The following is a 12155-nucleotide window of genomic DNA, read 5'->3' as shown; positions in this document are numbered from 1 at the left end:
ATTGAAGAGGATTGTTCAACCTATAGAGCAGGGCCCTTTGGTTAACTATTTTCGATCTTAAAATAATATAGCGGGTTCTGAAATTTTTGAGCTCATTTTTCTTAGTTTGCTTGTTTTGGCTGAACAACACCTTTAGGAAATCTATAATTTCCGTACTGCTTCGTAAAAACCTGCTTTCAGAGTAGCTTCTGGGCTTAAATTTTGCCAGGAACAGGACGAGGTGTTTTTTATATTTCTAAATTTTTATTAGCACAAAAAATTGTTACATATCTGAGATGTAACGATAATGAAAGACGATTTGAGCCTCAAAATGATGACATTGTTACGGAAATTTAATAAAAAATTCGCAACTGGCCTTATCCTGCACTCTGACCCCCAGAAGGTATCTTAACGAAAACGATTGGTGTGTTTTATTTCTGAAATGATAATTTTCCTAAGGTGACAAACCCAATTGGTCTGTATGGCAGCCATAAGTTCTTTTCATTTGTTGCATATTAATGAAATTTAGAGGATTTACTCAAAAAAAGAAGATACATAAACCTACGAATTTTCATAAATATCCATAAGCAACAGCTCAAAAGTTAATTTTTGGCCCCTCATTCCCCCTTAAGGTAACTAGCCACCTTACCTGTGACTAACACAAGTCAAGCACCTGCTTCTGCAGTGTATGTAGTGTTCTGGTCACATTTTTTCTCTTAGTATTGTGTGTCTCTAGCCTGTGATTTCTGAATGGTGCATATACTGATGGAAATGACGATGAGATGAGCAGGAAATCATGTTTTATGGTCGTCTTTTGGGTCATTGTACATAAGATTGCTTAGCTGCGACAGGTCTCGTATTTATTTGCATTTTTGCTCTCTACAGCGGACACGGTTGGTAGGCTACAGCTGTTTTACCTCAATGAGCGGCTGCATGACTTCCCACCTGTGCAAGAGAGTCGCACCGATGCGCCCTTGGATGACTTTGGGCTACCTGAGAAAACAATGGACAATCTTGTCATTTTGTACAACCGGGTTCCCAAGACTGGCAGCACCAGCTTTATGGGTGTTGCATATGATTTGTGTGCTACCAACAAGTTTCATGTGCTCCACTTGAACACATCCAAGAACATGCATGTCATGTCACTCCCAGATCAGGTAAGAATGCAGTGTGCTGAGCAGTTTCATTGTGGCGTGTGATGTGTGAGCATTGGGCAGAACTCATGCACCTCTTTTAAGGGGGTTGTTTAACAGGCTTGACAACTCTGAATGAATAACTGCCGCATGTAGAGCACGTAGCTACAACAGTGCCTGCCAAACATGGTAGCATTGTATGTTACAGGGAGCCTTCAAAAAAAAAAAAAAAGTGTGTTGGCACACATTGGCACTAGTCTCCTTGACTATGCCTAAGGGGGTGTAAGCTGCATATTTCTGACATTCGAATCTTCCAAGCACTGATTGATTGGGCATTGCAGTGTAAACATTAAATAGATGAACAATGCTGTGTTCCCCAAGGTAATGCGGGCTGTCCTCAAGAGCTGCCCTTGAGCTGCCCTTGCCTGCTCCTAAGCTTACGTACTGTGTGCCACCTGTGGTTAAAGGGATGTTCCACATCCACCATCTTTTCCATTAGTAGCACTGACTAACACTCCCAGGGCTAATCTTGTGTGCATACACAAATAACCAAGAAAATGGATGGCAGGATGGTTGCCATGGTAGCTTGATTGGTAAAAGCACTGCACGTGTAATGTGGAGGATGTCGGTTCGCTCCCCATCTGCAGCAAGTGATATTTTCCTCCACTTTCATTTCCCTTTACGCTATTATTTCTACATTTCAATTAAGCATCTCAATTAATTAAACCTGGGCTTCCTCAGGCTTCATTGCATGTTTCTTCATATAGTTGTGACTATTAAAAAGAAAATCGAGCCCCCTCATACCCCTTATTTTACAACATGGTGTCATGTACCTAGTAGTTACTCCTTGCAGATGTGTGTGCCTATCCAAAGGGCATCTGTGCCCATCCATCATTGCCAGCACACTTCATACAGAAAGAGAGATTAAGTGCAGTTGTGGTATGCAAGCTACTCTGTGGTAGGCGTTAACTATGGATAACCATCTGTGTGCATCTGCCACATGTTAGAAGCAGCCATTCTTGCACCAAACTTTAGCTACGATTTCTTCAGTGCATTTGTGTGAAAGATTTCTATTGATGTGAAAGCATTAATGTCCGACTGAATGCCACTGAGCGGTCCTTCAAGTTATGAACTCCTCGGGAGCAAGCGAGAACGTTGAGATGCTTTTCGCATTTCGTGTGCTTTTCGCATTTCGTGCGAGGTCAGAGCGGCGTTTCGGCCTTGTTATCAAGGGGATCTTGATATCAGTGTGATTAGTCGGCCTTGACAGACGGATAATAAGTGACAAAGGGAGGAAGGAATAGCTGCAAAGCCGCAAAACTTGCTGTTGGTGCTCCTTTCGTACCACTATCAAGGTGACGCGCTGTCCTTCGGGGTTGCGACGGGCAATGCAGTTGCTTTCAATCAGCTTATTTGAAGGTGCTAATTTATGATGCGGGTGGGATTGCACTCACGGGGTATTTTTCATATTTCGTGAGGTTTGTTTTCCAGTCAGAAAAAATGGCACGCAATTAATATGTCGCTGAAAGCACAGCAGTTAGATGTCATTTGGGGTTGCCTGATGTGCCTGCAAATGCCTCATTGACACTTAGATAATTAGGACAGTACTTCTCGAATTACATAATTGCGATTGTTGAATTAAATTTCAGGAATGATAGAATTACTGGCAGCTACTCCACTGTACTGGAAACAGTATGCACTAGATTTTCTTCGAGTAACCCAACTGCTCTTTCTTTAAGTCTTGGTACTTGATAGTTGGGGCACCCTGTATAATTCACTCAGTAACCGAAATGAGGCCAAGCTGGATTCACTCGAAATCGGAATCAACGACAGTCATGCGCAGGAGCGCTTATACTCGGACTCACAGAAAAGGAAAAAAGACAGAGAGAGGCTGCAGTTTCTCCGGAAGAGAAAAACAGTATGGAGTGATAACAAAGTATATGACAATTATGCAAAGGTAGATTACACCACTGAGAAACATCAGATTCTTGATGGTGGAAGAGGACTCAAGCTGTGCAAATTGAGCAGTCTCCTACTATGAGGTCTTGTACATTTTTATATAAGGCCATCACTTCAGTGAAACAATTCTTCGAGGTCACACGAAGTTTCTTCAAGTGCAAGAAATATATATATATATATATATATATATATATATATATATATATATCGGGTTCGGAAAGCTGGTCGGGCCCCAGCTCCCCTCAGAAAAATGAAAATGTTCCGCCTATGCCTGCCGGTACGCCAGGTGTTGTGTGAGGGGAGGCCATCGCCGCGATGCCACATCACTTTCGCTCTTGCTCTCAGAAGCCTGTGTAATATGCGCATTCCATGTCCGTACAAGCTCTCGCCTGCATTCTAACTCTGCCTTAATAATCGCTATAAAGAAATTAATGTATAAAAACACCGGATAAATTCGAAAGAAAGAACGTTGGTGGTAGTGAGTTTCGAACCTATGACCCCGCTCTCGGAATCCGGGTGTCTCACCCACTAGGCTAAACCAGCGTCTCCTAGATAGCAGGCCTGTGCACTCTGCTTTATGGCGTCATGCTACTTGGACCGAAATTTTCACTGCCAAGCCCGGCGTGACAAAAGCGGTGACATCAAAATCACCACGGCTTACTCGGAACTGTCCCCATTAGATTATATGGCAATTGGGGAAGGTAGCATGATGTCACGGGTTGATATGCACTGGCCTTGTGCTATCTAGGAGGTGTTGGCCAAGCATCTCAATGCGCTTGCTTGCCCGCGAGGAGTTCGTAGCTTGAAGGACTGTTCAGCGGCGTTCAGTTGGACATTACCGCTTTTGCATTCACAACTCATAAGAAGTGCTTAGGTGTCCTAGGTTTATTTATTGTTCTTTACAGAGTAGCTATTGTAGAGACTGGCTGCTGCTTGTAGTGGTCAGTTCATGTAGCAGGCAACAAGATACAAAACATAGACAAACAAATGTGACTTGGTGAAAATGCGCATTACAGAGCTGATGAGGCAGTGGTCATTCCGCCATGTACGATAGCTTAGATGCTGTAACCATGACTGTAGGTGCTTAATAATGCAGTATTGCTGAAATAGCTGCATTCCTTGAGTTCATTTGGCGTTCTGTCCCATTGCGTAACTGTAGTGTTTGCCAACTTGAATCTTCAATGGCACGTATATGTTGCAACGTGAAATTTTGGGTCCAGGGAACAAAACATGTTGGAAATGCTTGAACGCCAAGTTTGTGCCACCTAAGAAAAGCAGTGGGTTGCTTTAAATGTCGGCTAACATGATATCGTAGAAATGTGGGAATGTGCATGGTACAGCTAAATCACCCCTTAAGCGAGAGACTCTGGTTCCCAGAACACTAAAGTCAGAAACATGACGTGTTCAGTTTGATGAATCTATCTTTTCGTTATTAAAAAGCATTTTTTGAGAAGGTTGCAATTTTTAGGCACTAAGAGGGTGATTGACAGCTAGACTCGGCTAATGTACAAAGTTGCCCACTCCTAGAGGGAACACTCTAACGAGCAGCTGTGCTCTGCGAACCATCAATGCAGCCAGTGCAGCTGCACAAGGAAGCAAACCTGTGCCGATGCAGTGATGCCTGGAGGCAAGGCTTCATGCCATCTGCTACATTGTTGGTGTTGGGGCATGTCAGTGATACATTACATTGAAGCGAACTTCACTTTCAGTAGCCTACTGCTGTCGTGGGGATACCAGCTCTACGTTTGTGTACCACCGTAAAAGGCCAGCAGTTTCACTGCATTGAGCCCAGCGAACTGCATATATGCCAGTAAGCTTTTCAGTTGCAGAAAAACAGTTTCACTCCTCTCATTACACCCAAAAGTTCACAAAAAGAACCAAATAATTTTTTTTTTCAAGAGAGAACACTTTGCTGGAGTCTATGTAGTTAATTTAGTTCAAGGCGGGGAATACAGTGGCCACTTACGTGCAACACAAAAACACAAAGCTGGCTTTGCAGGAATTACCCTGCCCCTGTAGCACTTCTGCAAGCAAAGGTTGATTCATCGTAGTGCAGCCTTGATGTGTGCCTACAATGTTGCAGACAGCAAGAAACCACACCTCCAAATATCACTATGCCTAAGCAGGTTTGCTTCAATATGTGGCCACACTGGCTGCACTCGGCAGAATGCGACCACAAGTTTACGTGTTCATCACAAGAGTGGACAAGCTTGTGTAGTGCATCACAGCATGGCCAGCACTGTGGAAAGTCTGTGTACTTGGCAAGTTCTCATTAGTATTGGGACACTGTGTAGCCTGCCCACTTTGGTCCACGTCTAGGCATGTGCTACGGGCTCTGAATGTGCTCATTGCAGCCAGATTCTTTTTTTCTGCTGATAACTTCACCTGAAGTTCTTTTTTTTCCGTAAACTAAAACAAGAAAGTTGCCTGTTGCAAGAGGACATAGAGAAGATATTTTTTGTTCAGTATGAAGTTAATAAAAGCTTGTTTTACCATTTGTAGTGAATACTATAGCATGGGTGTGGTATCCGTGAACCAATATTGTTTTAAAGGTTCTGGGAGTGTCAAGTTGCTCATGTAGCAGCAGCGTAAATGACCCCTTACTAGGCCCTGTCAGAAACTTTGGTTGTAATACTAGGAGTTGTAACAGCCTGTTTAGGGAACATCCTACTACCAGAATTCTTAAATAGGGCACGATAAAGGCATGATAAATGGCTGCCTTGTTTTCTTTGATTGATGAAAGTCCTTTTACATTTAATTCTTATCGACATCTGTGCACTTCACAAAAGGGGAAAATGGCCATCCACATGAAAGTAGTGCAAAACTGCAAAGGAAAACACATACAGGTCTCTTTCTCTCTCATGCCCCCCTCCTCAGGGCATTTTTCTTCGATTGCGAAGTTTCCTTCCTGAAAAATTTGTTTGGTTTTGCCTTTGACACTTCATACTACTCACAAGTTAATGATTTTTCATGAAACTTCCTCCACCTTGCAGATTTCTACAGAACTGATTTGCTTATGGTTAGTCTGTGAAGTTCATTTCAAATCAAGGAGTGCTTTGCAGTTTTTATTAGTCACTCAGATTACATTGTACCTATTGTAGTACTATTGCTACTACTAGAGATACCGGCAGTCATAGAGGCATTGCGTAATCAAGGAGTACAGACCGCTTATGTAAATACCCTGGAAAATATCTACAGAGATTCTACAGCCACCTTAATTCTACACATGAAAAGTAGGAAGATACCTATAAAGAAAGGGGTCAGACAAGGAGACAATCTATCCAATGCTATTCACTGCGTGCTTAGGAGAAGTATTCAAGCTATTCAACTGGGAAGGCTTAGAAGTAAAGATCGACGGCGAATACCGCAACAACCTTCGGTTTGCCGATGACATTGTTCTATTCAGCAACAATGCAGAAGAGTTACAACAAATGATTGAGGACCTTAACAGGAAAAGTGTAAGAGTGGGACTGAAGATTAATATGCAGAAGACAAAGATAATCATAAATAACCTGGCAAGGGAACAAGATTTCAAGATCGCAGGCCAGCCTCTAGAGTCTATGGAGGAGTACGTTTACCTAGGTCAACTAATCACAGGGAACCCGGACCATGAGAAAGGAAATTCACAGAAGAATAAAAATGGGTTGGATCGCATACGACAGACATCATGAACTCCTAAATGGGAGCTTACCATTATCATTGAAAAGGAAAGTATACAATCAGTGCATTTTACCGGTGCTGACATACAGCGCAGAGACTTGGAGGCTGACAAAGAACCTTGACAACAAGTTAAGGACCGCGCAAAGAGCGATGGAATGAAGAATGCTAGGCGTAACTTTAAGAGACAGAAAGAGAGCAGTTTGGATCAGAGAGCAAACGGATATAGACAATATTCTAATAGACATTAAGAGAAAAAAATGGCGCTGGGCAGGTCATGTAATGCGCAGACTAGATAACCATTGGACCATTAGGGTGACAGAATGGGTACCAAGAGAAGGGAAGCACAGTAGAGGACGGCAGAAGACTAGATGGTGCGACGAAATTAGGAAATTTGCGGGTGCTGGTCGGAATCGGTTGGCACAGGACAGGGTTAATTGGAGATCGCAGGGAGAGGCCTTCGTCCTGCAGTGGACATGAATAGGCTGATGATGATGGTGATGTTGATGGGTGTGGAAGTGTCCCATTATGAAACTCGTCTGGCAAATATACCGGCAAGAGAAGTTGGCAGTAACTTAAGTAACCTTACATGATTTGAATGCGAAAGCGTAGTGATTTCTCTGAGCTATCACCTTAAATTGAAACTCTACCTTAATCTGCCCTAATCCACCTTGCTCTAATTTGTACCAACCTTAATCCACTTTATTCCACTGTAATCCACTTAAATTCATTTTAATCCATCTTAATCCACTTTTGGGGGTGTGCCAAATCAATTTTGGGAGTGGGCCAAGTCAGTTTTGAATGTTGGTGAACTCGATTTTTTTAGTATGGGACACGGCATCCGTTCCCTGTGGGATTTCACAGTTCAAGCCGCAGCAATTCCAGCGCCAGGAACATGACTTCATCACTTGGTCATGTGGGTTTTGGTACCATCGGATGTTAACGCCAGACAGACGCCGGATTTTCCACTTCATGGGGCATATAATGCTTTTGCATTAAAAAAACTGCTTGAATTGGCCAGCCCAAGTTTCCCAAAAGAATGTCATGTCATACTTGGGTACTGGCGTGGTCTTCATAGCAGAGACTTTTTGCTAGCGAAACATCTGTTGCCAGCTTTAGGACTTCATGGCGTTTATGGTACTTGACTACATGAAGCTGGAAAAGACAGCTCAACTTAGTTGTGAAGTCTTGACACTGTATTTGGCTTAAGGATGTATGAATATGGATTTACGAAATTGGATTGAATATAAAAGAATTGTGATGGCACCGAATTGAACATTGATGACACGGAACTGAGCATGAATGAACTAATTTACAAATAATTTTTAGATAGCTCAATTGAAAGAAAAAAATCAAGTGTAAACCTGTTGGATAGTTTTGTAATTCTGGCTGGTTTTGTAGTTTTGGTCCTGTGATTTGCAGTTCAGCAAAGTAATGATGCCTTTTTACTTAAAAAATTCATCTGAATCATCCATATGTCTGTGTAAATTACTTGTAAATGATTTGAAAAATTATTTGAAATAACTGGCAGTTTCAGTTCCTTAAACAGTAAAATATCCAGTTCACTATTCAATATTACTAAATATTCATCACCTCCAGGCCCATACAAGATAGCGAGACAGTGACTGTGGGCATGCCTTTCAGTGATGCTTGTGATACTACCAGTCCATCTACCTTTTTATACAAGGAACTCGAGTGTTGCCATTGTAATGCAGGTAGCTGGGCTTGTCCAAGTTAAAATCTTGCAAACAGAGACATCCGTCTTCTTTGCTGTCATGTGGTCTGTGTGATTTTAATGTTGGTAAACGTCGGTTTTCAGGACCTGTTTTGTTAATTAGTTATATAAAATGATGATTAGGTCAGGTTGCAGTACAACTTGAAGAGAGATAAAGAGAATAAACTGCATTTCTGGATATACAGTTTTAACAATAAGGAGTCTTAAACCATATACACACCTGCAAATGGTGGGGTTGTGGAGGGCATCCATGTTGTTCTTTGCAGAACCAAGAAAGTGCCAATTTGGGCATATATAGAGAGGCCATCATAGCTACTTCTGTTGTTCTCATGACAATTTGTTTTGTGTAATCTGCTTTTTCAATGCCTTTGCTTGTTGATTCTTTTGCAGATTAGGTTTGTGTACAATATTTCCCTGTGGCAGTACATGAAGCCTGCTATTTACCATGGGCACATTGCATTTCTCAACTTTGCAAAGTGAGTGAAAGTTCAAGTGATTAACTTGTTGCTATTGCCAGGAACAGTCAATCAGTTCTGAGAAATTGTAAAAAAGAAATTATAAGCATTGCTGATTTAAGTTAGCTTTAATAGTGTGTTTTTTTAGAAGAGGGGGAGGGGGGTTTCTTTTTGTCACTGTTCTTTTCATAGGTGTTCTTCATATAAGGAGTCTAATTTCCTGAAATCCAATGTTGAAAGATCTCACAGGATAGAACTATGATGTGGAGCATGTTTCTGGTGCATGAAGTTCCACCTCAGCAACAATGGATGCGCTCATAAATACTCACGCACATGACTTTCTGGATGCCTTATATATAATGGCAACTTTTGTCCATAGCCGGTGGCAGATACATGTCTTCAGAGGAAGTGTACAGAATGCATGCAACTTGAGCTGTATTAATGTCAATAGCCATTGCACAGATCATAAATAGGTCTTCGTGTAATGCCTTCTTTTGGTTGGTCAATCAGTCAGTTGGTCTTTTTTCACAAAATGCCACTAGGCAGGAAAAAAAAATAAGAAAACCTATCTATGGATGACTTATGTTTGCATGCCGTGTGTTCTGACCACTGCACCTAAGCAGTTTGATTAAAATGGTGCAATAGTAGGAGCAAAGTTTGGTATGTCAGTGGTAGAGCATCACACGCATAGTATGCAAGATGTTTGCACTTGTGGCATGTTGTCTTTTCATCCACTTTCATTTCCCTTTTCGTTATTATTTATGCATTTCAATTAATAAAAAACAATTTCCCCTATGCTTTCCTTGATTTCATTGTCTGTTAGCTTCATGTGTTTGTAACTGATGAGAATTGAACCCCTTTGTCTCCTTTATTCTTCTCATTCAATATTATCAACATGTTGTGAAGCTTGATGCTTATTCAATGAAGCAGTTGCAAGCAACTTTGCAGATGCTTCACAGAGGACTAGAGCTTGGCATTGCAAGCATTGGAACACTATGTGCTACAAAGAGAAAACAGATGCAATGATAGGCTCTACTTTGTGCATGCCTTGCAGACTAGTTTTGTGTTGCAAGCATTGGAAGGCTATGCATGGGAGTGAAGAGGCAGATTTATTTGTGTGTGCAGCCATACTCCTTCTATTGTGAAGAATAAACCTGAACCACTTGTTAGAGGAAGTGTTAAGGAAACAGGGAAGCTGCACATTGTACTACAATCGGGAGATTGTAAATAACATGCATGTCTTGTGAAGTGCTTGTGTAAAGGCAATTATCAGAGGAAATGTGGGTTATCCTTGGCTACTACTGTTATGTCTCATTTGCTTTCACAAGCAAAAAGTCCTGCAATTTGTTCAGCATTTGTTTTGGTGATTATAATTCCTCATACCTGCATAGTTAAAAAAAAATTGACGGATCCCATGTGTATGTGGGAATCGTTATAAGTGAATCTTTCTTTGAAGTTTACCAAGAATGTCTTCACTTCTCCTTCCCTTCTGTGTAGCTGGCTAAAAGCATGCTCTGGTCCCATTCTGTTTACTTCACTTCTTTCTCTACATTTGGCTGCTTTTGGTGCCGCCTTCTTCACTTCTTGCCCCTTGTATATTTGAGCACCTATCCAATGGCGCACACTCATTCTGGGGAATTAGCCAAGGATGTTCACATACCCAGTGCTACAGGCCCAGATGCATATACCCAGTGCCCTAAGTTGTCTATTTGGGCACATACCCAGTGACACATTCCCAGTTACACATATCCAGTGGCCTGGCTTGCCTGTTCAAGCACGTAGCCAATGGCCCACATGACATAATCAGCAAAACTGCAGCAGCCAGCACTTGCAAACTGGGGGGAAAGGACAAATACAGCTTCACTTTAACATATTTGTTGGAAGCAAGAGCAGTGGTTTTTAGTGCATGAAGCCACACATGCTCTGGTGGCCCTAAAGACACACTGAATGGGTAGGTAGTGTAATAAGCATAAGCAGCATAGTGTACATGTAGGTGATTACGTCATCTTTCTAGTTTTTAGCATACATTCACCTCATAAAGCCTCAGCATTGTGAGTGCAAGAAACAAACACCTTCAAAAAAGCTTTTCAGTGCTCGCAAACCTTTTAATTGTATTTGAGGTAACTGATGTTAGCTCCTGTAGTATTGATCTGCATTTTCTCACAGCACTTTTCTCAGGTGGAAATCTCTTTGAGTGCAAGTATTCTCCTGCTGTGTGCTTGCACACATTTTGTCAAGTGTGGTTGTGTGGATGTCCTCGGGTAAAGCATGCCAAAAAAATCTGGCTTTGTGCCACTATGGAAGTGCATTAGTGATGAAGTTCTGCTTTCTCGTGCAGGTATGGGGTTACCCAGAGGCCCGTCTACATCAACCTCATCAGGCGGCCTCTGGATCGTCTTGTCTCGTATTTCTATTTTCTCAGGCATGGGGATGACTTCAGGCCTTACTTGGTCCGCCGAAGACAGGGAAACAAGATGGTAAGGTGCATCTAAGAACCCTGTTTTGTTTTTGCAGATAAACTACTTAGTCTTACCTCTTGTGCAGATGTACACTATGCAATCAAATCGAGACAAATATACCATCTGCTGAAAACAAAAAATTGTTTGTGGGCATTTTGGTTATACAGTAGACTTCCATTAATTTGATTTTTCGGTTAGTTTGATCCCGACTTAAGGTTCCAGCAAGTGCCCATACATCTCTATAGGCCAGAACTTTCATTATTTTGATGCTGGAATTGTCCGTTGCCAGATAATTAGAACTTGGCTGGTCAGCATGCAGGCTCCTGACCCCAGTTATGATCTCCATGGCTGCACAAATTGTTTTGGTGGTGCAAAGGGGGCAGTGAACGTATCAAATGCACATCTTTATCTCCCACCAAAAATGACAATTTTCAGCCGTTCTTTGGCAGATCTTGAAGCGACAAAATTGGCGGCTCACAATGAATGGTTGCTGTATTTACCCAATCCTAATTTTTTCCCACCCCACCCCTTTTTCCAAGAAAATTGGTCTGAAAATTGCTTGCACATTAAAATTGGATGCGAAACTGAAACCATGCTTATGGTATTAGCAACAGTGAGGATGTGCTATCTGGACATAGACAAATTATGCCATGTTTTCGTATTCACCATCTTCTCAGCTATGATTGGCCCAGAGCAGCCCCAGAGGGCTGCTACGACCTCTCTGATTGGCTCAAAATGCTGTTATTACCAACTTTGACAATATGGCAGAATTTGACAA

At 41.9% G+C, this 12155-nt stretch overlaps 1 protein-coding gene across 2 annotated transcripts in view; it reads left to right on the top strand.

Annotated features, from left to right (window-relative positions):
* Hs2st (Heparan sulfate 2-O-sulfotransferase) overlaps nt 1-12155 on the top strand; it is a 45426-nt gene that overhangs the window by 2866 nt on the left and 30405 nt on the right. For both annotated transcript variants that reach the window (XM_075685648.1, XM_075685657.1), the window contains exons 2-4: nt 865-1136; nt 8854-8939; nt 11257-11395. In XM_075685648.1, the coding sequence (XP_075541763.1) occupies nt 865-1136; nt 8854-8939; nt 11257-11395 (497 nt within the window). The remainder of the gene's footprint in view (nt 1-864; nt 1137-8853; nt 8940-11256; nt 11396-12155) is intronic.

The sequence above is a fragment of the Dermacentor variabilis genome, chromosome 1 (assembly GCF_050947875.1).
Source record: "Dermacentor variabilis isolate Ectoservices chromosome 1, ASM5094787v1, whole genome shotgun sequence".
In the NCBI taxonomy this organism is placed as follows: Eukaryota; Metazoa; Arthropoda; class Arachnida; order Ixodida; family Ixodidae; genus Dermacentor; species Dermacentor variabilis.
This window is presented reverse-complemented; position numbering and strand designations above follow the sequence as displayed.